This window comes from Sphaeramia orbicularis, chromosome 21 (genome assembly GCF_902148855.1).
Source record: "Sphaeramia orbicularis chromosome 21, fSphaOr1.1, whole genome shotgun sequence".
Lineage (NCBI taxonomy): Eukaryota > Metazoa > Chordata > Actinopteri > Kurtiformes > Apogonidae > Sphaeramia > Sphaeramia orbicularis.
In genome coordinates this window covers 55719196-55746784 of record NC_043977.1, presented here as the reverse complement: position 1 = coordinate 55746784, position 27589 = coordinate 55719196, and the positions used below count along the sequence as shown (strand labels likewise).

The 27589-nt window shown below is 36.1% G+C and overlaps 1 protein-coding gene across 1 annotated transcript; it reads left to right on the top strand.

The window, feature by feature from the left end:
* The first annotated feature begins 332 nt into the window (after positions 1-332).
* On the top strand, positions 333-26861 carry LOC115413070 (rho-related GTP-binding protein RhoE-like). Its single transcript, XM_030125827.1, has 5 exons — positions 333-645; positions 781-868; positions 20992-21101; positions 23721-23846; positions 26290-26861. The coding sequence occupies exons 1-5, from the start codon at positions 541-543 to the stop codon at positions 26533-26535; spliced, it is 675 nt and encodes a 224-aa protein (XP_029981687.1). The 5' UTR covers positions 333-540; the 3' UTR covers positions 26536-26861.
* The last annotated feature ends 728 nt before the right edge of the window (positions 26862-27589 follow it).

Here is a 27589-nt window from a genome sequence, read left to right as displayed (position 1 = left end):
GGGCTTTGTGGATGGTCTGAAGGTGGTGTGGTCCCAGACCTGATCCCTGAGGAGCTCCAGGGGTTTGGGCTTCTTTTGGCTTTTACTTTGTATTTCAAATTCTTTTCATATTGTGCAAACAAACAAACCAACAAACAGTATGGAAACCAACAATAAAGAACTATTGTGTTTCACGGGGGCAGTGTGGGTCCACTCAGGCTGGGCCCGCCCCTGTGCTTCCCGTCATAGGCTCATTCCTGCCGGGATTCCCACGGCCGCGCCCCGCCCCTCCTGTGGAAATACGAGTCTGCTCCGGAGAAGAACATCCCGCACAGCCGCTCCGAACAGGACCATTCCAGCATGAGAGAGAGCTGAGCAGAAGGGAGTGGGCCCGGGTTCAGGACTGGATCCACACAAGTCTGGATGAAGCTCTGGAGGGACCGACCCCCGACTCTGGCCGACTTTTACGCACGGATCTGCGCATCTGACGGAACCGGACAAACTGGATCGGACTTCCAGGAATTTACAGTTCTTCACTAAACTGGACCGAGTGGTGTCAGAATGGAATCAGACAGGAATGTCAAATGTAAAATAGTGGCTGTGGGGGACAGCCAGTGTGGGAAAACTGCCCTGCTCAATGTGTTCGCCAAAGACTGTTTCCCTGAGGTGAGTGTGGTTCTGTTCTGGTTCTGTTCTGTTCTGTTCTGTTGTGTTCTGGTTCTGTTCTGTTCTGTTGTGTTCTGGTGTGGGTGTGATGTGGGTCCAAACAGCCCAGTGTTCAGTGTCCAGTGTCCTCCACAGGGGTACATGCCCACGGTGTTCGAGAACTACACGGCCACCTTCGACCTGGACATGCAGAGGGTGGAGCTGCGGCTGTGGGACACTTCAGGTGAGGACAGCCCGCATGGGTCAGCCCGCACGGGTCAGCTCACATGCTGCTGTAACCCTTATTTAACCATCATCTGTGACATGGACTGGCCCTGACCTGCACAAAACTCAGACATAAAACTAACCGTCAGACTCTTGTACGTGAACGCATCATCATCTCCAACCTCAGATCCATAAGTGCATCATTTGGACTGAACACAGTAGGTTTAACTAGACATGGAATCAATAGAAAAGACAAAATACTGTTAAAGGCTGCATTTTAGAATCACTGAAATCCACTGTATAAAACTGACTGAGCATTTACATAGAGCTGCAGCTGTCGATTTTTTTTTGTAATAGTTAATCTATTGATTATTTTCTTTGATTTGATTAAATCATTATTTGAATAGGCAAAAAAAAAAAACAAACGAAAAACACCTAAACTGTACCTCGGACATTTAGAAGAATCAGTGCATAAAGAAGACAGATATCTGGTCCAGATCCTCCTGGTGGCCGGGAAGAAGACCAGAACAAAGAACTGGCTGAAGACTGATGCTCCGTCTGATAAACAATGTAATCATAGATGATAAACTCATCACAGAACATCTTACATATAAACTGAAGTTAAAAGCAAATCACTTTATGAAAAACTGGGGAAAATGGCTGACATTCAGAGACAAATGTGTCTATTAAGGGACCTTAAATATTCTGACACCAACACAAGCTGTTCTTTTCACTTGTTTGTTTTTCTGTTCTTTTGCTCTTTTCCTGCTCCTCAACTTGAGGAGATTGTAAGGTACTGATAAAAATGAGAAATAAAAATTAAAAAAATAAAAGAAGAAAAAACTCAACTAAAAATATGAAACAGACATGTCTGAAAATGACAAACATCTTGTCCTTTATTCCAGAACCAGCTGAAACAACCACCACAAAAAGTATAAAAGTAAAAGAATATACAAAGAATATCTATAGAACAACAATAACACCAACAGTATAAAAGTATTTTAAAAAATATCTATAGATATAAACAACATTAAACCAGTCCAATGACATCTACAAACAGTATGTCACTGCAGTCTGCTACACATTTGGATCCAGCTTCTTCACTTATAACAGGGCTGTCAAACTCATTTTAGTTCAGTTCCACATACAGCCTAATATGATATAAATTGGGCCGAACCAGTAAAATAATATAAATAATAGGATGAGATCTGATAAATAATGTCAACTCCAGAGTTTTTTCTATGTTTTTGAGTGAAAAAAGTCAAATTCCGTAATGAAAATGTCTATATCTACGAACCGTACTTGAACACAACATGAACACATCTGATCAACCTGAAAATTCTTCAGAAAAATAAGTGCAATGTTAACAATATTACACCTTAGTTTATCATTTATACATGTGCATCACAATTTACAGATCACAGTGGATTTACAAATACACAAAACATGTAGTAACAGGCAGAATATTGGTACAATTCTACATATTTCTCTCAAGACATTTCAGGTTATTCACATTTTTTTGTAAAAGGCTAGTCTGTAAATGTAAACATTTTTGTGTTATACAAATTTTTTTACACTAAAACAAAGAGAAAAATTGTCCTTTTTCATTATTTTTAGATTATTTTGATAGTATTTTACTGGTCTGACCCACTTTAGATTCAACTGACCCAATATGATTCTAACATCCTTTATTGTTAAGATCTTCAGTGTAATTTCTGCATTTCACAAATTCATCCCAGGGGCCGGACTGGACCCTTTGGCGGGCCGGATTTGGCCCCCGGGCCGCATGTTTGACACCTGTGACTTGTAACAACTGAACATGGAACTAATAACTGTGTGTTGACAATAAGCGTGTGTGTGAAACCCAACAGTGGCGCCAGTGTTTAAGGGCAACGAAATTTAGGAAACAAAGCTTCAATTCAGGAAAACTGTAATCTGATCATTTTTTTTAACATCATTTTGAGTTGATTAATTGATTAATTGTTTCGTCTCTACATTAATGTGCTGTGTTGATGAACACATCACATGGGAGTAACTGACGCATGGCGAAGTCACTTCCAGAGAATACGCTCTGACGTTTAATACAGGTGCATCATTCTCATCACCACTCTGAACACATGTAATATGAAGAAAGTGAGTGGCAGATGAGTGAGTAGAAGAAGACACTGTTATTGAAATCACTGAACATGGAGGAAGAGTTCAGTTTGAGTTCACAGCAAATTGTAGTTAAGATTAATGCATCTACTAACAGACGATATTCTACAATAATGGAGAAGTTAGAAAAAAGAAACATATAGTTCTCTCTTTAGTTAAACTAAAAGGTCTAAGAATTAATGATAATATTTACAATATGGTTCCTAAGTGTTGAAAGTCATTAAAGGTGAAATTTTTTCCAGAGAAAACCAGGTATTTTCCCTCCGTTTAAATCGCTGATGATGTAGAAGTTCATAAAAGCTCAGAAAATAGGACTTTTTTTTTTGACAAAATATGTCATTGATTCTACATTAAAACAAGTGTGTCCATCCACTGTCATTGATCCAACTGCATGGGTTTCACTGGGGAATCAATGTTGTAGAAGATGACGGTGTTTCCATGGTAACTACAGAGACTTTGGATGCATCTGAAAAAGATGTGATGCTGCTGAAACAATGACAAACTGTATTTGATCAGAATTATTTACATATATTGATAGGATCAATGGATCAGAAGGTTTTAAACATTTTAGATCAGTCGATGCTTTTGGGTCTTTAAGGGTTAAGTTGCAGATTCTGTTGTTTGCATTTTATGACTGTGGTGGTGCCTTTTTATTACAGTGGCGGCTGCTCATCTTTCAGACAGGGGAAGCTCACTGTCGGCTTACATCAAGAAAATTGTGAAGTTATTTAAACATAAATTCGTCCCTCCATTCCTTTTTAAGAAAATGCTCTGTGACCTTATCGTACCAAGTAAACAAGAAAACGTTGAAATTATGTTAAATTGAAACAAGGAAGTACAATGAGTGTGTTTTATTTACAGTGCAAGAAATGAACAAGTCATTTCGTAGTGGTTTCTCTGATTTCCCAGCAGAATGTGTGACGGTATTAAACTGAACTGTGTCAGTGAAGGAGCAGATCTGAAAACAGCTGTCAATCAAACGGGATTCAGCCTTTCGACTGATCCTCCAATCAGCACGTGGAAGCTCACCATCCAGCCCGGCCGAGCTCCGCCCACAGCTCCATTCACCCCCAGAGACGCTGAGCGTCCAGGGGCGGGACAACATCGTGGCATTTATCCAATTAGTGTCCAGTTTAGAGTCAGTGAAAAAAGCAGTTCCACTCAGTCCCATTGAAGTGCATGGACGCTGAGCGTCTACGGACAAATGCACTGAGCAGAGATGGAGGAGAAAACACAGACACGGGAAGGGAGGAGAAGTGAACAACATCCAGTCTGATTTGTGATAAAGCTGATTGTGAACGAACTCATCTGTGAGATGAACGTGTTCTAACGTAATTGTAGTCAATGAAATGTCAACACAACCGAACAGATTTGAGCATTTAATTTGTGTAATTTTAGTGGAAGCTGAGCTTCCACTGCAGTCTGGGAGAAATCACCTCTGGTTTGTTGCCATAGTAGTTTTTCTTTTTTTTTTTATCATCCTCATGTCACACAGTGGTGACACCATTAAGGATGATATCTGCCACCAGTTAAATGTATAATTTCACCACTGGTTGGTGTGATCCCTTCAGACTGAGGCGGACACTCCAGGGCTGACCTGGGAGGTTCCCTGTCTTTCTTTCGACCTTTGTCTTTTGTGGTTGTTGAAGCTGAAGCCGCCTGCAGCAGAACTCCCACCGTCCCAGTTCTCTGGTTTTGTTGCTGCAGAACTATTGTCAGTTTGACTCGGGGCTAAATCTTCCCTTCTGCTCTTGAAACACTTAGTAAATATGTGGTCGGACTGGGACTGGATGAGCCTCAGCTGGGTGGATCTGGATTCTTTGGAGCTCAGATCACCGTCTCCGCCAGATTCTGGGGAGTGTTGTGGGTTCGCCCTCACTAAAAAAAAAAAAAAACCCTGACGTCACAACAAAAGGTTTGGGAAGTAACATCAGAATGTCTCAGCTGAAGCTGCTGATTCGGTGGTGGGTGGGTGGGTGGGCAGCGTGTTATGAAGTGTGGATGTATACTCTGAAACGTACACCAGCCAGGGCCAGAGAAAGTCTGTGACGCTGCCTGTCTGGAATGTAAGCGAAGCCTGGCTCCAGAGCTTTGCATATAAACGAAGAGTCAGATTTCACTGGAGCCAACGGTTGAAAGTCTCCCACCCATCAGCCCACTCCCACTCCCACTCCCTCACATCCACAGCTACATCTGGAACCCAGTCTACACATGTGAACAGAGTGCAGCAGACCAAACTGGTTGATGGGCAGTTGTCTCCTCCCTTGTTCTTACCTCAGTGTCGTGCATAGATCCTGCAGGTCTGATGCAGAAGTTAAGGACCCCCTGTAGATCCACTTCAGCCCGTCCCACCCCCACCAGCCTGCCTTTACAAAGCACAGCGCCCTTTAGATTCACATTCACATTCAGAAGACTTTATTAATCCTAGAGGCCCCATCCCTAGCCATGTTAAAAAGCACTTCAACTCATTTCTTTTCACCATTTGGACTTTTAGAGGCTTCGTAGTGAACGTGGAAACACCGTCATCTTCTACAACAGGGATCTCAAACTCATTTTCTTTCAGGTTCCACATTCAGCCTGATTTGCTCTCCAGTGGGCCGGACCAGTAAAATAATAACAGAATAACCTATAAAGAATGACAACTGACAATTTTTGTCTTTGTTTTAGTGCAAAAAACCCATTAAATTATGAAAATACTTACTTGTATAAACTATCCAAACAAAGAAAAGATGTGAATAACCTGAAAAAACTGAAAATTCTTAAGAAAAATCAGTGTAATTTTAACAATATTCTGCCTCCACTTATCATTAGTCCATGTGCATTATGGATCAGATCTACAAAGACACTAAACACTGAGGAACAGGAAGAACAGAGTTCAAACTGTGCTGAATTTTCTTTAGACATTTCAGGTTGTTCATATTTGTTCAGGTTATTCACATTTTATTGTTACAGGATAGTTTGTAAATGGAAATATTTTCATAATTTAATGTTATTTTTTGCACTAAAACAATGACAAAAATTTGAAGTTGTCATTATTTATAGGCAGAGTGTAATATTATTTCTTTCAAATCAAACCAAGAACAAAATCTGCAGTCATTCTTTTTTGTCAGTTCTTCTGCTGTTCTTATTTGACTGTAGATCAGATTGGTCTGTATGTGGAACCTGAACTAAAATGAGTTCCACAGCCTGGACTGTGGAATTTTTGCACTTTGCAAATTCATCCCAGGGGTCAGATTGGAACCTTTGGTGGGACGCATGTTTGACACCCCTGCTCTTCAACATTGATTCACCAGTAAAACCCATGCAGTTGGATCAATGACAGTGGATGGACACACTTGTTTTTATGTAGAATTAATGACATATTTTGTTAAAAAAAAAAAAAAAGTCCTGTTTTCTGAGCTTTTCTGAACATCTACATCAGGGGTCTCAAACATGTGACCCAGGGCCAAATGCGTCCTGCTAAAGGTTCCAATCCGACCCCTGGGAGGAATCTGTAAAGTGCAAAAATTCCACAGTCCAGGCTGTGGAACTCATTTTAGTTCAGGTTCCACATGCAGACTAATATGATCTACAGTCAAATAAGAACAGCAGAAGAACTGACAAAAAAGAATGACTCCATGTTTTCTTCTCAGTTTGATGTGAAAAAAATATTATATTATGTCTGTAAATAATGACAACTTCAAATTTCTGTCTTTGTTTAAGTGCAAAAAATAACATTAAATTATGAAAATATTCACATTTACAAACTATCCTGTAACAATAAAATGTGAAAAACTTGAACAAATATGAACAACCTGAAATGTCTAAAGAAAATTCAGCACAATTTTAATTATTTTCTTCCTGTTCCTCAGTGTTTAATGTCTTTGTAGAGCCGATCCATAATGTACATGGAGAAATGAGAAGTGGAGGCAGAATACTGTTAAAATTGCACTTATTTTTGTTAAGAAGTTTCAGTTTTTTCAGGTTATTCACATCCTTTTTGTTTGGATAGTTTATAAAAGTAAGTATTTTCATAATTTCATGGGTTTTTTTGCACTAAAACAAAGACAAAAATTTGCAGTTGTCATTATTTATAGGTTATTATGCTATTATTTTACTGGTCCGGCCCACTGGAGATCAAATCAGACTGAATGTGGAACCTGAAAGAAAATGAGTCTGAGAGCCCTGATCTACTTCATCAGTGATTTAAACGTAGGGAAAATACCAATAACGATCAAAAAAAAAAAAAAAAAAAGTCAATTTTTCTACAGTTTTCTCTTTTTGATAAAACAATCTTTGGATTTACTTTGAGTTTTCACGAACAGCTACATGATCTTTGAATTAATAAAAGAAAAATACATAATTTACACTGAAAAAATACTAAATGCAGTGGATAGTATCATAAATGGGGATAAATCACTTGGGAGAGAGAGAGAAAAAAATCATTTGAAAGTCGTGACAGAAATAGCTGTGGGTCTTTTAAGGGTTAATTATCCAGAACCCACTGTGGGAAAGTTTGAGAGACAACACTTAAAGCACACAGGTATGAGGTTAAGACTAAAATTAGAAGTCTGAAAGTAGACTGTGCTTCTGCTCAGGCAGAGCTGGAGTTTTATTATATAAATTTTTCATCCATGTCCAAGTGCATTAGTCCATCTTCATTTCTAAATCTCCCGAGTCACTGAGGACTGCCATGGAATGGAGTGTCTGAGTCAGAACTCACATTTACATATTTACTTATTTTACAGTTTAGTTTAGTTATTTCATTCATAAGATAAAAGTAAATCTGCTTCTAGAATTCAATAAACCGACCACATTATGAACAAGAAAAACACTGGGAGAGCACAGACCTCCGCCAAGACAGATCACCACCAAATTTTATCATTTCTTCCTTGTGCCAGTATCAGCATTTCCTGAAAATTTCGTGAAAATCTGTCCATAACTTTTTGAGTTATCATGCTAACAAACAAACAAACACGCACGTAAACACACAAATCAAAGTGATCACAATACGTCCTGGTGGAGGTAATGAAAAGAAGCAGAAAGAAGAAAAATATATTTTCTGCCCCCTTAACAAAATACTTGTATGCATCAACAGTAGTTTTTCCAGACAGAATTGTGGAATCAACCTCTAATACGACAGAGAATATGCACATACGTCACTTCCCCCCCAGGCCACGCCCCTCTCAGTCAGACTGAGTGGCAAAAACCAACCTGCTCAACATGACGGAGTATAGCAGTAAACACAGCCAGAGAAAAGGACCATGGGAAATCTGAAATTAAATGAAGGACAGTTGGACTGGACATGGATCTGTACGAGCGACCAAAGAACAAGTGGTCCATGAACACTGACATGTGGACACAAATGGAGGATCCAGACCTGATCCAGGGGGGAGGGGGTCAGCACTATTTGGACCTGAAACTAATATACATGGTTTCATCAGGACTGACAACCAGGGTCCAAAACTAGGGCCCAGAACCAGCTGATCCAAAGGGTCCAAAACTAGGGCCCAGAACCAGCTGATCCAAAGGCTCCAAAACTAGGGTCCAGAACCAGCTGATCCAAAGGCTCCAAAACTAGGACCCAGAACCAGCTGATCCAAAGGCTCCAAAACTAGGGCCCAGAACCAGCTGATCCAAAGGCTCCAAAACTAGGGTCCAGAACCAGCTGATCCAAAGGCTCCAAAACTAGGGTCCAGAACCAGCTGATCCAAAGGCTCCAAAACTAGGGTCCAGAACCAGCTGATCCAAAGGCTCCAAAACTAGGACCCAGAACCAGCTGATCCAAAGGGTCCAAAACTAGGACCCAGAACCAGCTGATCCAAAGGGTCCAAAACTAGGGCCCAGAACCAGCTGATCCAAAGGGTCCAAAACTAGGACCAGAACCAGCTGATCCAAAGGTCATTTCCAGTCGAGCGTGGACTGACCCCAGTGAATATATGCATGATCTACTGGGACTGAGCAGATTTACTGAGTCTAGTTCAGATCCAGTCCTTTATCCAACACAGATACTACTGCTGTGGACCAGCAGGGCACCACTGGATTCTGGGAAATTAGCAGATTTACACCACCTGTTTTTAAATTACGACATTATTCTTGTAATATTATGGTTTTATTGTGGGAATATGACGACTTTAATCTCATAAACGCGTGACATTTTTGTTAAATTATGAGTTTTTTTTATAACTATGACTTTATTCTCGTAACGTGATTCTTTTTGTATTCGACTTTACTATCTTAAAATTACAGGTTTTATATTGATATTTTATGACTTTTTTCTCGTAGTGACCAGTGTTTTTCTTTTCTTCTGTGGTCCTAATACTCCGTCGTAGCTTTATTCTCCAGTTCCCCCGTATTTGTAAAACTAGGTTGGCCTCAGTTTCAGTTAGTTTACTAATCATGTAGGAGCACAAGGTTCACAATCACAAAATGAAGACAAAAACCATGAAAGATCTGATCATGAAACCAAGAGCTGCACTAAGAAGGAACGTTAGCCAAAACAATAGGTCATTTCAGGTCTGATTGGACCCAAAAATTCAGCATAAATGAATGTTAGCTGACACCAAACAGGATCCACAGATCTAGGTTTGGTTTCCTGGATTTGTGGATCCATCTCCTTCTCTTTTCTTTGTCTTTCGGTGTCTGTAAAACGATAGCTCCCACTGCTTTAAGAACCTGAAAATACAATCAGTCTCACAACAGCTCATCTCCATTTTTTTAAATTAAATATTGTTCTTCAGTTTAGACAGTATTGAAGCCAGCGCTGTCACTCATCTCCCTCTTTCTGCCACTCAGTGGGCGGAACCACAGTGACTTCTGCTAGCGGTGACATCACGTGCATACTGTCTATATCACTGGTGTCAAACATGCAGCCCGGGGACCAAATCTGGCCCGCCAAAGGGTCCAGTCCAGCCCTTGGGATGAATTTGTGAAATGCAGAAATTACACTAAGATAATAACAAACCTTTTCGTTCAGGTTCCACATTCAGACCAGTTCAATCTGCAGTGGACAGGACCAGTCAAATACTATCATAATAACATAGAAATAATGACAACTCCAAATTTTTCTCTTTGTATATGTAAATATTTTCATGTATTTACACTAAAACAAAGTATAATTTCGCAAAAAATGTGAATAACCTGAAAAAATATGAACAACCTGAAATGTCTTAAGAGAAGTAAGAACAATTTTAACCAGATTCTGTGTGTTATTAAATGTTTTGTGTGTTTGTAGATCCACTGTGATCTGTAAATTATAATATACTAGTGTAAATGATAAACTGAGGCAGAATATTTTTAAAATTACACTTATTTTTTCAGTTTGCTCATGTTATTCACATTTTTTGAAAGGATAGTTTGCAGATGTAAACCTTTTCATAATGTAAATTTACTTTTTTTTTTTTTTCGCTCTAAAACATAGAGAAAAGTTTGGAGTTAACATTATTTATGATTATTATTCTGTTATTATTTTAGTGGTTTGGGCCATTTCAGATCAAATTTAGCTGAATGTGGAACTGAACTAAAATGAGTTTGACAGCCCTGCTCTATAGTATTAATAATGGTCCTGGGGGCGGGGGGGGGGTCATCATTGCTATCACTATAAATACAACCAGCTACAAACAGCATGTTAATATTATCAGGGTCTTTTCCATTCTGATGTGACCAAAGTATTAAATGTGTGTTTTTGCTCTGGTAATCTAAACATTCCATGGAAAACCTCCCATTCCACTGCAGCGTATGAAGGATGGTGGAGACATTTACAGGCTGTGAAACCAAGGGCCTCTGTTGTGTTTGTTTAACATAAGAAAGCTGATTTTCAAGACCTGAAAATATTTCATCACTGTTTACATCTTACCCATGTGGATCAGCGGAGGGCACAGTGTCAGATTTCAGCTCGGTGAGGTCGTCCCGCATGTGGAAACGGGGCGTCTGACGATTGGACTGGGAAAATTCTCACACATTTTAGTATTTAGTGGAGTCAGATTGATCACGTATAGAAGCCAGTGGGGCCGTTTGTGTTGGAGGCTCTGAATGCGTCTAGACCAGACCATCTGGATCCCATCTGGAATCCAAACATGTTGGTTTGAAGAGGTTATAAAGTTACTTTTAAAGGTAATGGACAAGGCTTTGAGTGATGGGTGAGACTTTCAGTAATGCCATGAAAGCGTACTTACCTTCTACTATACTGGGTTACCCTGTACTCTCTTGTGTTGGAACTAAAGGCCTTTGGGCCAAATGACTCATTTTCTGAAGAAACAAGTGACTGTTTTAGTGTTTACCAGCAGTGTACACACTGTGTAACTACAACAAATAGGGACATTTTTGGCTTGATTTGACTCGGATCTTGGAGAGGAAATGCCCTAAAAAAACAAAAGGAGCTAGGCTGTAGAATGGAGAAGGTTTCAAATAGATTTAATTGTATGAGAGAGAAGCATCAGATTCAGATTCAGAATACTTTATTAATCTGAGAAGAAACTGTGTAGTTACAGCTGCTCCATGCAAGTATAAGAAAAAGTAGCAGGGACACACCAAGGTTCTAACAGTTGGGGATTTTTCATTCTAGTTTAGTTTTATTTAGTTTGGACTTTTTTTTCTCTATTCCAGTTAGTTTTAATTAGTTTTTAGAGCAGGTTTGCTAGTTTTTATTAGTTTTCTTTTTTTTTTTTTTTCTAAATGCTTAGTTTTAGTTTCATTTTAGTTTCTTTATATCTTGTCTCTTCTTCTCTGTCGTCGTATTCAAATAAATCCCAGACAGGACTCTGCTGCTTTCTCCCAACTTTAGTCTCCATGTTTCCAGGTAGAGTGGGGACCAGAAGACGACTGGAAACCACAAGTGACGGACCGTTAAATATCATATGGTGCCGCTAGTTAAAATTGCTAGAGTGAAATAAATCGCTTTTGTATCAATCTGACATTGACAAAGATGAAAACTAAGGGAATTTTATCCATAATTTTTATCCGTTTTAGTTAGTTTTGTAAACACACAATACAGTTTCAGTTAGTTATCGTTTTTTATTTTTAATTATAGTTTTTATTTATTTCAGTTAACGAAAACGTTTTTTCTACTCTAGTTTTCATCATTTCGTTAGTTTTCGTTAACGATAATAACCTTGGGACACACATATATGTAGCATTAAATCTGTATATACTTAAATATACATATTAAAACACTGTATTAAAACACACAAGTAATGTGTACAATATGTACGAGACAAGTATTATTAATATGATGAGTAAAAGAAATGTATATGAATACCAGTGACCAGTGTTGTGCAAGTTACTTCCAAACTGAAATCCATTACAGATTACTTGTTGCTGTTATATAAAAGTAATTCCTTACCTTACAATATTACTGTCTCAGAAATGTAATGGGTTACATGACTCCTGTATTACTTTTGAGTTACATAGGATAGGAGAGTCTTGGAGCACATATTTCGGGTCTGAAGTACATGTGGACGGATAACTCGGTAAGTAACGCTCCGTCTACGCTGTTCGAATCCCAGCAGGTCTGACTTTATGGGAGTTGAAAGTAAACGAGTGAGCTTCTTTTTAGTTCAAGTCAAAGTGCTGTAAAGTTGCTCTGAACTGCCAATGGTAAAAGAACATCAAGTCTCTTTTCATGAGTTGTCTTGCAGGTTGTTTTTATGTACATGACGTCACAGTCTGTCAGAGTCACAGTGGCTACAGATACTGAGAGAAATGAAAATAAAATCCTGATGTAAAGTAGAGGGAATATGAAGAACTGTGTGGATGCATTGACAAACACCAGTGGGTCTGTCCTGTAACTGGCTTTACATATTTACTCATCCATTACAGTGTAGCTAACAACACCTGAAGCAAATGGTTAACAGAGTAATATGTTCTGTGTAACATAACTAGATATGTCACAGCTAAACTTCCCATCAGTATCTGTGTTAGAAACAGTTCAGTGCAGTCGTAGCGGACCGTTCTAAACCCACTTTTATGTACTAGTCTTATTATCCAGTGACAACAACATTTAACATCACTGTGTAATTCATGTATAAAACACCATGATGTCAGCACATGTCATATCCACGAGGTCAAAGGTGACCTCAGTCTTATAAACACAGTATCTCAGGAATGTCTGGAGGATTTTTTTTTTTTAATTTGGCAAAAACATTGGATGACTCAAGGATGAACTCATTAGATTTTAGAGGTTGCATAATAAGTAAAGGTCATGAAAAAAAAAGTCTGTCAGGGGGCAGAAAAGAATGATGCACTGATAGTCGACGCATTGACTGAACTTCCAGTCCTTCATAGGGGTGTAAGAAAATATCGATTCTGTTTCATTTCACAATACTGTATTGATATTAAAAAGTACTGTATCGATATTTTTAGGTTTTTATTCAAATGCAGATATTTTGGAGGTTCATTTTTGTTTTTCTTTTTTGTTTATATTTTATTTATTATTATTTAACACTCTTTTATTAAATAATGTTAGTTCCTTTGTTGGGGTCGCACAAAAATACTGTTCTGATGTTAGTTCTTAATGAATAGAATATGAACATTTGAACAGGATCTGAAACTGTAATGTTTGTAAAATATAATTTCAGTTTGAACACAGGAACATTTGGTGATATAACATTAGATCCTGTTGTGATCAAATAAACATGTGTTTAGTATTTGTGCAGATTTCTGGTTTAATTCAATTATTCAAGGAAATAATCATTTAAAAATAAGAAACAAACCAAAAATTGCCTTTTTAACAGTATCATGATATATCGTGATATATCATATCGTAATCCTAGTATTGTGATTTGTATCATATCGCTAGATTCTTGCCAATACACAGCCCTAGTCCTTCATGTGTCAAACAGAGCATGGCAGGAAGTTCATATGTTTGGTGAATAATATCAGATAATATTCACTAAACAAGTATGACTCAACCTGATTCAAAGACAGGAAAACACCAGCTCTGATCACCCCTGACATGACACACATCCCACTAAGATACGATACGACGTTACTGATCTGACTGTGGCGAAACTGCAGTGGAAATATAAAAGAGAATCCTTTATTTATATTTTATAGTTGTTCCATACATATAAACATATTATTTATATACGTGCAGTGTAGTTCAGTTCAATTCACATTCAGCCCAATATGATCTGAAGTGGGCTGGACCAGTAAAATAATAATATAATAATACATAAACTATGTCAGTTTCTAACGTGTATGTTTTAGAGCAGGGGTCTCAAACTCATTTTCTTCCGGGGGCCACATTCAGTCCAATTTAATCTGAAGAGGACTGGACCAGTAAAATAAAAGCATAATAGCCAATAAATAATGACAACTACAAATTGTTTTAGTCCAAAAAATAACATTCAATCATGCCAATATTTACGTCTACAAACTGTCCAATCAAAAAGGATGTGAATAACCGGAAAAAAAAGAAATTTGTTAAGAAATGTAAGTGCAATTTTATCAATATTATGCCTCGACTTATCATTTCTACATGTGCATTATATATGAGCTCTACAAAGGCACGAAACATTTAGTAACAGGCAGAATATTGTTCAAATTGTGCTTAATTTTCTTTAGACATTTCAGGTTGTTCATATTTGTTCAGGTTATTCACATTTTATTGTTACAGGATAGTTTGTAAATGTAAATATTTTCATAATTTAATGTTTTTTGCACTAAATTAAAGATAAAAAAAATGGTGTTGTCATTATTTGTAGGTTATTATGATATTATTTTTGAGTTCAATGCCTGAACTTGCACTTTGCAAATTCATCCCGTGGGCCGGATTGGAACCTTTGGCCGGTTTTGGCCCCAGGGACGCATGTTTGACACCTGTGTTTTAGAGTGAAAAAAGTAAAAAATACATTATGAAAAAGTTTACATCTACAAACTGTCCTTTAAAAAATGTGAATGACATGAACAACCATGAACAAAGCAAAATTTATGAAGAAAAATACGTGCCTCAGTTTCTCATTTGCACATTTTCATTGCAACTTACAGATCGCAGTGGATCTACAAATGTACAAAACATTTCGTAACAGGCAGAAGATTGTTAAAATTACACTCAGTCCACACATCAAACATTTACCTGTTTGATGTGTGTTCGTCCCTTGGCTGTTTATTGTAAAGTGTCTTTGAGTACTTAGAAAATCGCGATATAAAACCGATGCATTATTATTATTGTTATTATTGTTATTATTATTAAGACATTTCGGGTTGTTCATATTTGTTCAGGTTATTCACATTTTTTGTGAAAGGATAGTTTGTAAATGTAAACATTGTCATGTAATTTTACTTTTTTACACTAAAACAAGGAGCAGAATTTGGAGTTGTGATTATTTGTCAGTAATTATGGTTGTATTTACTGATCTGAGCTACTTGAGACTGAGTTGGAACTGGAACTAAAATGATTGTTAATATGTTAAGTGAAATTTTTTGCATTTACAAATTCATCCCATGAGCCGGATTGGACCCTTTGCTCGGGCTGGTTCTGGCCCGTGGGCCGCATGTTTGACACCTGTGATATAGTTGCACATGATGTTGATACTGAAAGGCTTCTCACTGGTTTGAACAGACGACATCACCTCACCCCAGTCCTAGCTTCACTTCACTGGCTTCCCGTGCATTTTAGAATTGATTTTAAGATTTTATTGATCACTTTTAAAGCCTGAATGGGCCTGGCCCCTAGCTACATAATGGACATGCTAGTCAATTATGAGCCAGTACGCAGCCTTAGGTCCTCGGGGGGGCAGAGGGCTCCAGGCTGTTCCAAAGTCGAGGCTTAAATCTAAAGGTGAGCGGGCCTTTTCCATCAGGACCCCCCCACTTTGGAACGGCCTGCCCCAGGAGATAAGGCTAAGGAATCAGAGACATCTTTTAAATCACCTCTTAAAACACATTTTTATAGACTTGCTTCATGTGATGTTGTCTCTTTTTAATGTTTTTAATGTTGAATATTTAATTTTACCCTGTTTTTGGTTCTTCATTTATATTGACATACATGCTGTTTTATTCCACTCCTTCATTTTGCATTTGACAGCATCATGTTCTGTTATTTCTGCCCTCTCCACTCTGATACATTCAAAGTTAGTCATGTTTTCATGTTTGCTGAACTCATCTTTTTTATTGTGTTGTGTTGTTTACTTCGGTTTTTTTTTTCTGCTGTTATGCACTTTTGCATTCTCTGTCAAAGCACTTTGTAAAGTCAGTTTTAAAGGTGCTATATAAATAAAGTTATTATTATTATTATTATTATTATTATTATTATTATTATTATTATTATTATTATTATTATTATTATTACTATTATTATATGACATGGGGAGATTAACCCTTTCATGCATAAATTATGAGAACCATTGTCAATATTTTTTTGAGTGTTTTTATTCCTCTTTAGGCATGAAAAAAACAATGCAATTGAAATTTTTTATGACCCTACAAAAAAGTCTACTCCGCTGGACACCATGCGTTTAATTTTTGAAGCAAAGAAACATGTATTTAAAATTCATCATCAGAAAGTGATAAACTGTGTGAAAACTATGAAATAAAAACATTTTTAATGCCACTAATGTGACGTTTTCTCACATTTTATCATACTCTAATACTAGTTATTACTCATTTCGTGGTGATAATATCCTCCTGAGACCCAGGAAATTGACAATTTTTCCTTTTTTACACTAAAAAATTGTCTTGATTAGAAACTGCATAATGCAACTGTTTTTTCAGATACATTTTTAAAATCATTTTTATTCATTTGTTGATTTTTTTTTTTTAAATGGAATGTCCTTTGCAATGGACAGCATTTAAGTTAAACTGTTAAACTTTTGCCCCCATTAGAGGACAAAATGCATTGCTGGGTCTCAGGAGGATATGCAAAAAAACCCTTTTTGTTTCAGAAAACTGTTAATTAGTCTAATAACAATTAGCAATTAACCCTTTCATGCATGAATTATGAGAACCTTAATCAAGATTTTTTTTCCTGAGTGTTTTTATTCCTCTTTAGGCATGAAAAAAAAACAATGTGATTAATTTTTTTTTTTTTTTTTTTAAATCAACCTGTTTTTCATGGAGTTACAAAAATGTCCACTCAGCTACACCATGAATTTTATTCTTGAAGCAAAGAAACATGTATTTAAAACCCAATATCATAAAGTGATATGAAAACAGTGAAATAAAACCATGTTTAATGCAGCTAATCTGATGTTTTCTCACATTTTAACATATTCTAATACTAGTTATTACTCACTTCATGGAGATAATATGCAAAAAATAAATATTAACAATTAATTTCCACTCAAGAACCAACCAAGAACAGCAAAGTTACAATAATGGTATGAATTGCAGTGTTTGGGATGATGCATAAGTGTCCACTGTGTTGGCTGATATGGAACTAAAACAACAAAACCCATGAATATACAAGAGAACAGCTGGAGAGTAGCTGTCCACTGTAGTGACCACTGTGCATGAAAGGGTTAATGTGAACATTTGTTGCACTGTTGCGCTGCATTAGCACCACCATCAGGACACAACAGGTAATGTTATAGCTCCCCTAAACTGCTGAATACAAACCAGAGCCTATTATAACAGTGTATGTATTTTTTAAATGAATATTGTGCTTTAACTGTAGTTCATCTGTTGACCTGATGCCGTCCTCAGCTGTTATAAGAGACAACATGTCCTACAGGTTCAATTTCCAGCAAGGTAGACGGAAGATAATGAGGAAGAGAATTGTCCAAAAATAGCAAAACGACTCTCCTAATTTTCCACAGCCCTAGGTGGTGTGCTCAAATTGGTTTCACGTCTTACGAGCTGCTTCAGTTTTTTTCCGTGTACGTCATCATGCCGTGCATCACATTACTCGATGCTTGTTCAAGATGTTGAAAATGACACCGTCGGCGTAACTCTGTGACTTAACAGGCTATTACTGGACAGAAACGGAATGAAACCCACTGTAATTCTAGACACACTTCAGAGTAACAAAGGCATTATCTGCACTGTAGAACAGAAAAAGACGTTTTCCTTCAGGGACTTTCTGTTAGAACCAGTCTAGTTTATGCAGCTGAATGGAGACGGCAAACAGAAATGTCCTTTTAAACCAGGACTCTCAAACTCATGTTCTTTCAGGTTCCACATTCAGCCTGATTTGATCTGCAGTGGGCCGGACCAGTAAAATAATAACAGAATGACCTATAAATAATGACAACTCCAAATTTTTGTCTTTGTTTTAGTGCAAAAAACCCCCATTAAATTATGAAAATACTTACTTTTATAAACTATCCAAACAAAAAAGATGTGAATAACCTGAAAAAACTGAAATTTCCTAAGAAAAATAAGTGCAATTTTAACAATATTTTGCTTCAATTTATCATTTATACGTGTGCATTATGATCGAATCTACAAAGACACAACACTTTTCTTTAGATATTTCAGGTTGTTCATATTTGTTCAGGTTATTCACATTTTATTGTAACAGGATAGTTCATAAATGTAAATATTTTCATAATTTAATGTTATTTTTTGCTCGAAAACAGGGGTGTCAAACTCATTTTAGTTTAGGGGCCACATTCAGCCTAATATGATCTAAAGGACCAGTAAAATAATATAAATAATAGGATAAGAACTTATAAATAATGTCAACTCCAAAGTTTTTTTTCTATGTTTTTGAGTGAAAAAAGTCAAATTCTGTGATGAAAGTCTACGAACCGTACTTGAACATAACATGAACAAATATGAACTTGAACATTCTTAAGAAAAATCTGTGCAATTTTAACAATTTTATGCCTTAGTTTATCATTTATACATGTGCGTCACAACTTACAGACCACAGTGGATCTACAAATACACAAAACATTTAATAAGAGGCAGAATATTGTTAAAATTCCACATAGTTCTATTAAGAAATTTCAGGTTATTCATATTTTTTGTAAAAGACTAGTCCGTAAATGTAAACATTTTTGTGTAATTCTACTTTTTTTACACTACAACAAAGAGAAAAATTTGTAGTTTTATATTATTTATAGGTTATTATGATAGTATTTTACTGGTCTGACCCACTTGAGATTGAATTGACCTAAAATGTCAGTGAAATTTCCTAAAAAAAATAAGTGAAATTTTAACAACATTATGCCCCAACTTACATACTAAATAATAACATAATAACCTGGAAATAGTGCCAACTCCAAATTTTTGTCTTTGTTTTAGTGCAAAAAAACCCAATAAATTATGAAAATACTTACTTTTATAAACTATCCAAACAAAAAAGATGTGAATAACCTGAAAAAAACTAAAATTTCAAGGAAAAATAAGTACAATTTTAATAATATTCTGCCTCCACTTATCATTTCTACATGTGCATTATGGATCAGATCTGCAAAGACACTAAACACTGAGGAACAGGAAGAAAAGAGTTCAAATTGGGCTGAATTTTCTTTAGACATTTCAGGTTGTTCATATTTGTTCAGGTTATTCACATTTTATTGTTTCAGGATAGTTTGTAAATGTAAATAGTTTCATAATTTCATGTTATTTTTTGCACTAAAACAAAGACAAAAATTTGAAGTTGTCATTATTTATAGACATAGTGTAATATTTTTTTCACATCAAACCAAGAAGAAAATCTGCAGTCATTCTTTTTGTCGGTTCTTCTGCTGTTCTTATTTGACTGTAGATCAGATTGGTCTGTATGTGGAACCGACACTAAAATGAGTTCCACAGCCTGGACTGTGGAATTTTTACACTTTGTAAATTCATCCCATGGGCCAGATTGGAACCTTTGGCGGGACGCATTTGGCCCCTGGGCTGCATGTTTGAGACCCCTGTGTTAGAACCAGTCAGGTTTATGCAGCTGAATGGAGACGGCAAACAGAAATGTCCTTTTAAATAGTCCGACTTTTAAACATGTGCTGTTTAATGTTTCATCAGGGCGGTCAAACTCACTTTATTTAGGGGTCACATTGAGCATAATTTGATTAGACCAGTAGAATAGTTGTTTTAGTGTAAAAAAAAAAAAGTTAAATTATATAATGAAAATGTGAGTAACCAGAACAACCATGTACAACCTGAAATTTCTTAAGAAAAGTAAGTGTAATTTCAATAATATTATGTCTCAACCAAGGTTTTTATCATTAACAAAAACTAACGAAATGACGAAAACTAGAATTTTAAAAACATTTTCGTTAACTGAAATAAATAAAAATTATAATTAAAAGAAAAAAATGATAACTAACTGAAACTGTATTGTGTGTTTACAAAAGTAACTAAAACGTATAAAAATTATGGATAAAATTCCTTTCGTTTTTGTCTTTGTCGATGTCAGACTGATATGAAATCAATTTATTTCGCTCTAGCAATTTTAGCTGCTGGCACCATATGATATTTAAGGGTCCGTCACTTGTGGTTTCCAGTCGTCTTCTGGTCCCCACTCTACCTGGAAACATGGAGACTAAAGCAGCAGAGTCCTGTCTGGGATTTATTTGAATACGACGACAGAGAAGAAGAGAAAAGATATGAAAAAAACTAAAACTAAAGTAAAACTAAGCATTTAGAAAATAAAAACTAATAAAAACTAGCAAACCTGCTCTAAAAATGAATTAAAACTGAATTAGAGAAAAAAAAAGTCCAAACAAAATAAAACTAAACTATAATGAAAAATCCAAAACTATTAGAACCTTGGTCTCAACTTATTATTAAAACAACTTACAGATCATAGTGGATCTATTGATGCACTAAACATTTAATAACAGGTAAAGTATTGTACTTATTTTTCTTTAGAAATTTCAGAGAAAAATTGGAGTTATCATTCTTTCTAGGTTATTAATGTTATTATTTTACATATATTTGACATATCACATCAGGCCTCTGAACTAAAACGACTTTGATGCCTTCAGTGTTTAATGTCATCAGTGTCATTTTGCACTTTGTGAATTCATCCCATGGGCCAAACTGGACCCTTTGGGGGCCCAGTTTTGGTCCACAGGCCGTATGTTTGACACCCCTGGTTTACATGTGGATGTTTTTTGGTTCCAGGTTCCCCTTATTATGACAACGTCAGGCCTCTGTCCTACCCTGACGCTGATGCCGTCCTCATCTGCTTCGACATCAGCAGACCAGACACACTAGACAGCGTTTTAAAGAAGGTGAGTGTGCAGTTTATGGTTCATTCCACTGTATTCAACAGCAGCTTCATATTCTGAAAATAAGGAATACTGAACTGGCACGCACAGATGGGGGAATTCTGATTAAGGTTCTAATAGTTTTGGATTTTTCATTATAGTTTAGTTTTATTTAGTTTGGACTTTTTTTTCTCTGATTCAGTTAGTTTTAATTTGTTTTTAAAGCAGGTTTGCTAGTTTTTTATTAGTTTTCATGTTTTTCTAAATGCTTGGTTTTAGTTTAGTTTTAGTATTAATTTTAGTTTTGTCATATCTTTTATCTTCTTCGCCATCGTATTCAAATAAATCCCATACAGGACTAAACAACAAGTTTTGTTATTTTTTTTTAACAACTTTATTAACAACATTTGAGTATACAGTACAAAATTTTAAACAAACATCAAGATATCAAAAGAGAAAAAGCATTTGAACATATAAGTTTAAGAAAATAATGCATAGATTTAAAAATACGAAGCATAAAATACAAATTATAATAAAAAATAAAGTAAATAAGTAAATAAATAATAAATCTGGCAAATATAAATAAATAAATGCAACAGAGAGTTCAGTCAGTATTGAAAATTTTTTTTATAAGTAGCCAATGTGTTAGTGCTTTTTTAATTATATATGAATTCTAAAGATTTAATATAATTTTCAAATTCTAATAGGAAGATTTTAAAATTTGGGTGTGTTTTAGTATATTTGTTCTTATGTATATGAAATTTTCCAAATAATATGAATAAATTTACAATAAATTCTAGATTTTTAGTATCATGTTTAAAATAAGTAATTACATTTTGGGATGTTATATTTATTTTATTGTTACTTTTAGATATGATATAATTTTCAATTTTACACCAAAAATTAGAAGAATGTTCACATAAAAAGATCAGATTCAGATTGACAAAACTTACATATTTCTTCCACATCATAAAATCGACACAAAATAGCGTTGGACTAAACGACAAGTGATGAGAGTGACAGACCATCAAGCGTCGTATGGTGCCGCTAGTTAAAGCAAAATAGATCGATTTCTTATCAATCCGACATTGCCAAAGATGAAAACGAAGGGAATTTTATCCATCATTTTTATAAGTTGTAGTTAGTTTTGTAAGCACACAATACAGTTTCAGTTATCATTTTTTCTTTTAATTATAGTTTTTATTTATTTCAGTTAACGAAAATGATTCATCATTAGCATATTAGCCGTATTAGCACATACGTGGTGGCAAGTAATGAATCAATCAATCAATCAATATGAACGACTAGGAAGGGTTTTTGTGTTTCAGTCAGCGGGGTGAGACTGTGGAACCGATTTAATATAGAGTTAAAGCAACGTCCAAGCATGAAAGAATTTAAAAGGATGAACAAAGACACAATTTTTCAGAGGTACAGGGATGAGGGAGGGGTTGGGGATCACTGGGTGTCATAAAGATGTACAAGTATGTGGTATGTGTGTGTATATGTATGTACAGGTGTGTATGTGTGTGTATGTGTGTGTGTGTGTGTGTGTGTATGTATGTACGAGGGGCCAGCTGAGGTGGCTCGGGCATCTGTTCCGGATGCCTCCTGAACGCCTCCCTGGGGAGGTATTCCGGGCATGTCCCACCGGGAGGAGACCTTGGGGAAGCCCTAGGACTCGTTGGAGAGACTATGTCTCTGGGCTGGGCTGGGAACGCCTCAGGGTCCCCCTGGAAGAGCTGGAGGAGGAGTCTGGGGAGAGGGAAGTCTGGGCGTCCCTGCTTAGACTGTTACCCCCGCGACCCAGCCCCGGATAAGCGGTGGATAATGGATGGAGATATACGAGGGCTGTTCAATAAGTTCATGGCCTCACCCAGAAATAGTGGTTGTTATAATACAGGATGTTACATTCTTTCGTGATGGGATAGTGATGCTTGAACATCGATGGACCAAGTGCATTGTGTAAATGGAGATTATGTTGAAAAATAAAATATAAATTATCAGTCTGTGTTGTTCTGTTCTGGGTGAGGCCATGAACTTATTGAACGGCCCTCGTATATATATATATATATATATATATATATATATATATATATATATATATATATATATGTATATATATATATATATATATATGTGTGTGTGTGTGTGTGTGGGTATATGTGCATGTATGTGTATATGTGTGTGTGTATAGATCTGTGTATGAATATGTATTTACATATATGTGTTATTCTATTATGTGTTTATGTAAATCATATTATATTTGTTCATAATAATATAAAGCCAGAAACCAAAAATGTAATAATAAGTATCAGTCATATTATAGTATACAGTATAGATCTGCTTAGACTAGGAAGGTTATTATTGTTATTAATTATAGAAGCAGAAGGGGTGGGAGTTTATAAGTTGTACTTCTTCTCACTCCTTTTCAAATATGTATTATATGTTTTATGTCTTATGTTTAAGTGTTTTGTTTATTTATTTTCTTCTGTTTTGGCATTCATATTTGAAATAAATACATCAGTCAATCAATCAATCAATCAATCAATCAATCAATCATAGCCAAGTATTTTCATGACAACAATAGATGAGATTAACTGAATAACAACTCATCATTGGCTGTTTTTTTTTTTAACTTACCAGTGGCAAGGAGAGATTGAAGAGTTTTGTCCCAACACCAAGTTGCTGCTGGTGGGCTGTAAGTCGGACCTGCGCACAGACCTGTTCACCCGCTCCTTCAACAGACAGGCTCCTGTATCATATGACCAGGTGGGTGGATTCTTCACATGCTGTTTTTTGTCATCTATTTTCAAAGAGAATGTTGGGATTCTGAATGTGTACCACATGAACATAAATGAATACACCTGTGCTTCATGTGGAGTAGGAGACACAGAGGGATGGTGGGCTTTACAGCAGGGCTCTCAAACTCATGTTCTTTCAGGTTCCACATTCAGCCTGATTTGAATTTTTGTCTTTGTTTTAGTGCAAAAACAAAACCCCATCAAATTATGAAAATACCCCCCCCCCCCAAAAAAAAAAACCTGAAAAAAATGAAATTTAAATTAAGAATTTTAAGAAAATTTAGTGCAATTTTAACAATATTCTGCCTCAACTTCTCATTAGTCCATGTGCATTATGGATCAGATCTACAAAGACACTAAACACTGAGGAACAGGAAGAAAATAGTTCAAGTTGTGTTTAATTTTCTTTAGACATTTCAGGTTGTCCATATTTGTTCAATTTATTCACATTTTATTGTTACAGGATAGTTTGTAAATGTAAATATTTTGCTAATTTAATATTATTTTTTGCACTAAAACAAAGGGAAAAAAAATTAAGTTTGAATTATTTATAGGCATAGTGTAATATTATTGTTCTCACATCAAAGTAAGAAGAAAATCTGCAGTCATTCTTTTTTGTCGGTTCTTCTGCTGTTATTATTTGACTGTAGATCATATTGGTCTGTATGAGGAACCTGAACTAAAATGAGTCCCACAGCCTGGACTGTGGAATTTTTGCCCCTTTTTTTTTTTTTTTTACACTTTTTGTGTTAGTTCGACTCCAGCAAAACACTGTAAAGCAAAGTGTGCATCTGATTTCTATCTGTGAATGTTTCATTCTGCGTTTGTCCCAGTGTGTTTCACAACAATCCAAAGAAAAGTCCAAAAGCTTACATTTGCATTTATGATACATTACACAATGAAAAGTACAGAAAGTAAACATAAAAAAAAATAAAAAATTGGGTCTGATGTGGTGGATGTTTTTGGCATCTGATGATTTCTGGGGCTGAAAAATAACACAAAAATAAAATAACACAAAAGAACCAAAACCTACCTAATGTTAGCTTTAGCTTGGGTTTAAATCATATTTTCAAAAAGTAGTACTACAGCTCTGGTCATAAACCCAATGTCTTTGTACCTTCTTACCGAACATTTTATTTTATTTTTGTACCTTACAGTTTAATTATCCAGGTTTTTTTTTTTTTTTTTTCTCCAAGTCTGTCTTTAAACATCTAATTTATTATGCATAGTTTATCCTATCTATCTACTAATTAGCCTTTTACAGTGTTATCAGTGAATTAGCCAGAGCATTAGTTTGGTGAATTTCACCCCCTTGTCTGAATATTTTCAATGTTTGTTTGAAAGGTTCACAGTTTAAAGGAGAAAGTGATGGTTCCAATGTAGAAAAGCCAACATATTGACATTTTCTACCTTTTTGTCCTCGTCTCTTCTGAGCTACACCATGTTGTTTGTGTTGATCCTGGTGTCATGTGCATCACAATAAGCGTCCGTGTGAAACACAACAGTGGAACCAATGTTTAGAGAGAACAAAATTAAGGAAATTAAACATCAAATCAGGAAAATTGTGATCAAACTTTTTTTTTTTTTTAATTCTCTTTTTATTGAAAGAATTCAGATTTTTTTCATGCATAGAAAAAACAAACAAATACTCAAACTATACACGTCCAGAGAGTGGGTGTAAAACACAAAACAAAAACATTTACAGCAGCTCTTCATGGTCCTGGCATACAGGATCTCAAAGTAAAGAATCAATCTATAAATAAAGATAAATAAAAACACAAAAACACATTTCCTTCAGAGGATTTTGGGTTCATATTCATCCATTATTTATCTCAGCAAAATTAGATCTCAAATGCTTCACATATCTCACCCATCCCTCCCAGTGTTGCACAAAAACATCCATCTTCAAATTTACAGTAAAGGTTATTCTTTCCATCCTATAAATTCCCATGGTTACGTCTGTCCAATTATTTATTGTCAGTTCTTCTTGTGTCATCCATCGTTTACTTATTGCCTTTTTTTCCTGTAGTTAGTAATATGCTGAATAAGTATCTGTTTATGTTTTTGACCTCTGGAGAAATGTATCCCAAATACATGGTTTTGAAATCAAAAGGTAAGTAGGTATTCAGAATGATTTCTATGGCTATATGTATTTCTTTCCAATAATGGTTCATTTTTGGGCATTCCCAGAATATGTGGAAATGATGTGCAGTGTGACAGCTATAATTCCTCCAGCACTGGGAACTCCCATTTGTACAGTGTGACTTATGGCTAGGGGTGAACTTTTTTTGTAATCGATTCGAGTCAATTAATCAATTAATTGTTTCACTTTTACTAATTATTAGTAAAATGAGAGTATAAATATGAGAGTATAAATGAGATGAAACTCCTGTGGATGTGTTCTTTTCCAGGGCTCCAACGTAGCCAAACAGCTGAGTGCACCGTACCTGGAGTGTTCATCCCTTCAATCTGAAAACAGCGTCAGAGACATTTTCCACGTGGCTACGCTGGCCTGCGTCAACAAGAACAAGAAGAGCATGAAGAGGAGGAAGTCATCCAGATCCACCAAGAGGACATCCCACAGAGGAGGAGACCTGCCCACTGTGGCCACGACACACTATCAGCAGACCAAAGCCAAAAGCTGCGTGGTCATGTAGACACACACCACACACTGGTATGGACAGAAACTGGAATGTTCCACCAACCCCCCCCCCCCCCCCCCCCCCCCCGGAAACAAGGATGAGAAAACTGTTTGTTGAAAAATCTAGATCAGCTTCAGTACTCGTTGTGGAGAACTGTCATCTCTGTGATTCTAAACTGTTGGTGGTGACGACACCCTAACCCCCCCCACACACACACACACACACACACACCCCTTGATCCAAGACTGACTTGTCTCCTTTAGAGACATCATGTCGCATCTCCACCGTCCAGTCTTAGCTTAACCAACACTAACTAGACTCAGGAGGTCAAGCATCCAGTGGAAAAATCTAATAGTAGTTGAGTTTTCCAAGATTAGAACACAGTGTTGTAGGGATGCACCCATACCACTTGTTTCCAGACCGAGTACGAGTACTTACATTTGAGTACTTGCCAATACCGAGTACCGATCCTAGTCCTTAATAATCCCATTCCAGTTCTTAGTTCCTTTTGTAAATGTGCTTTATTGTCGTTGTCATTAGTCTGACTGGAACAAACTGCTGCTACTGACATTTAATGTGTTGGAATGAGCGTTTGTCAATTAATCCACCAGGGGGCGTGTTGAGCCGCATTATGTAATAAATTCCTATTGTGTAATAAAAGTTCAAAATGTAATAAGAATGTCATGTCATCTTGTAATAAAGCCGCATTATGTAATAAACTGACGCATTTTGTAATAAACGATGTCAACGCATTATATAGTAAATTTTTTCACATTATGTAGTAAGTTATTACAATTTGAGAAATTTATTACAAAATGCACTTGACACATTTTTATTTTAAAAAAAAATGTAATAACATGGTTCATTATGTAATAACAATCCAAATTAATATAATTTCAGAGCAATTTAGAAGAAATTAGTCACAGGAGCTACAGGTAATGGAATCAGAACTTTAACCACACAGTTTACAGATTAATTTAGCACATTGTTATTCTATTGCTGTGTCAGTTGTGTCTGATATAGTATTTTATGATCTTGGAAATATGTTCCTTGACACCCTCAGATTGAA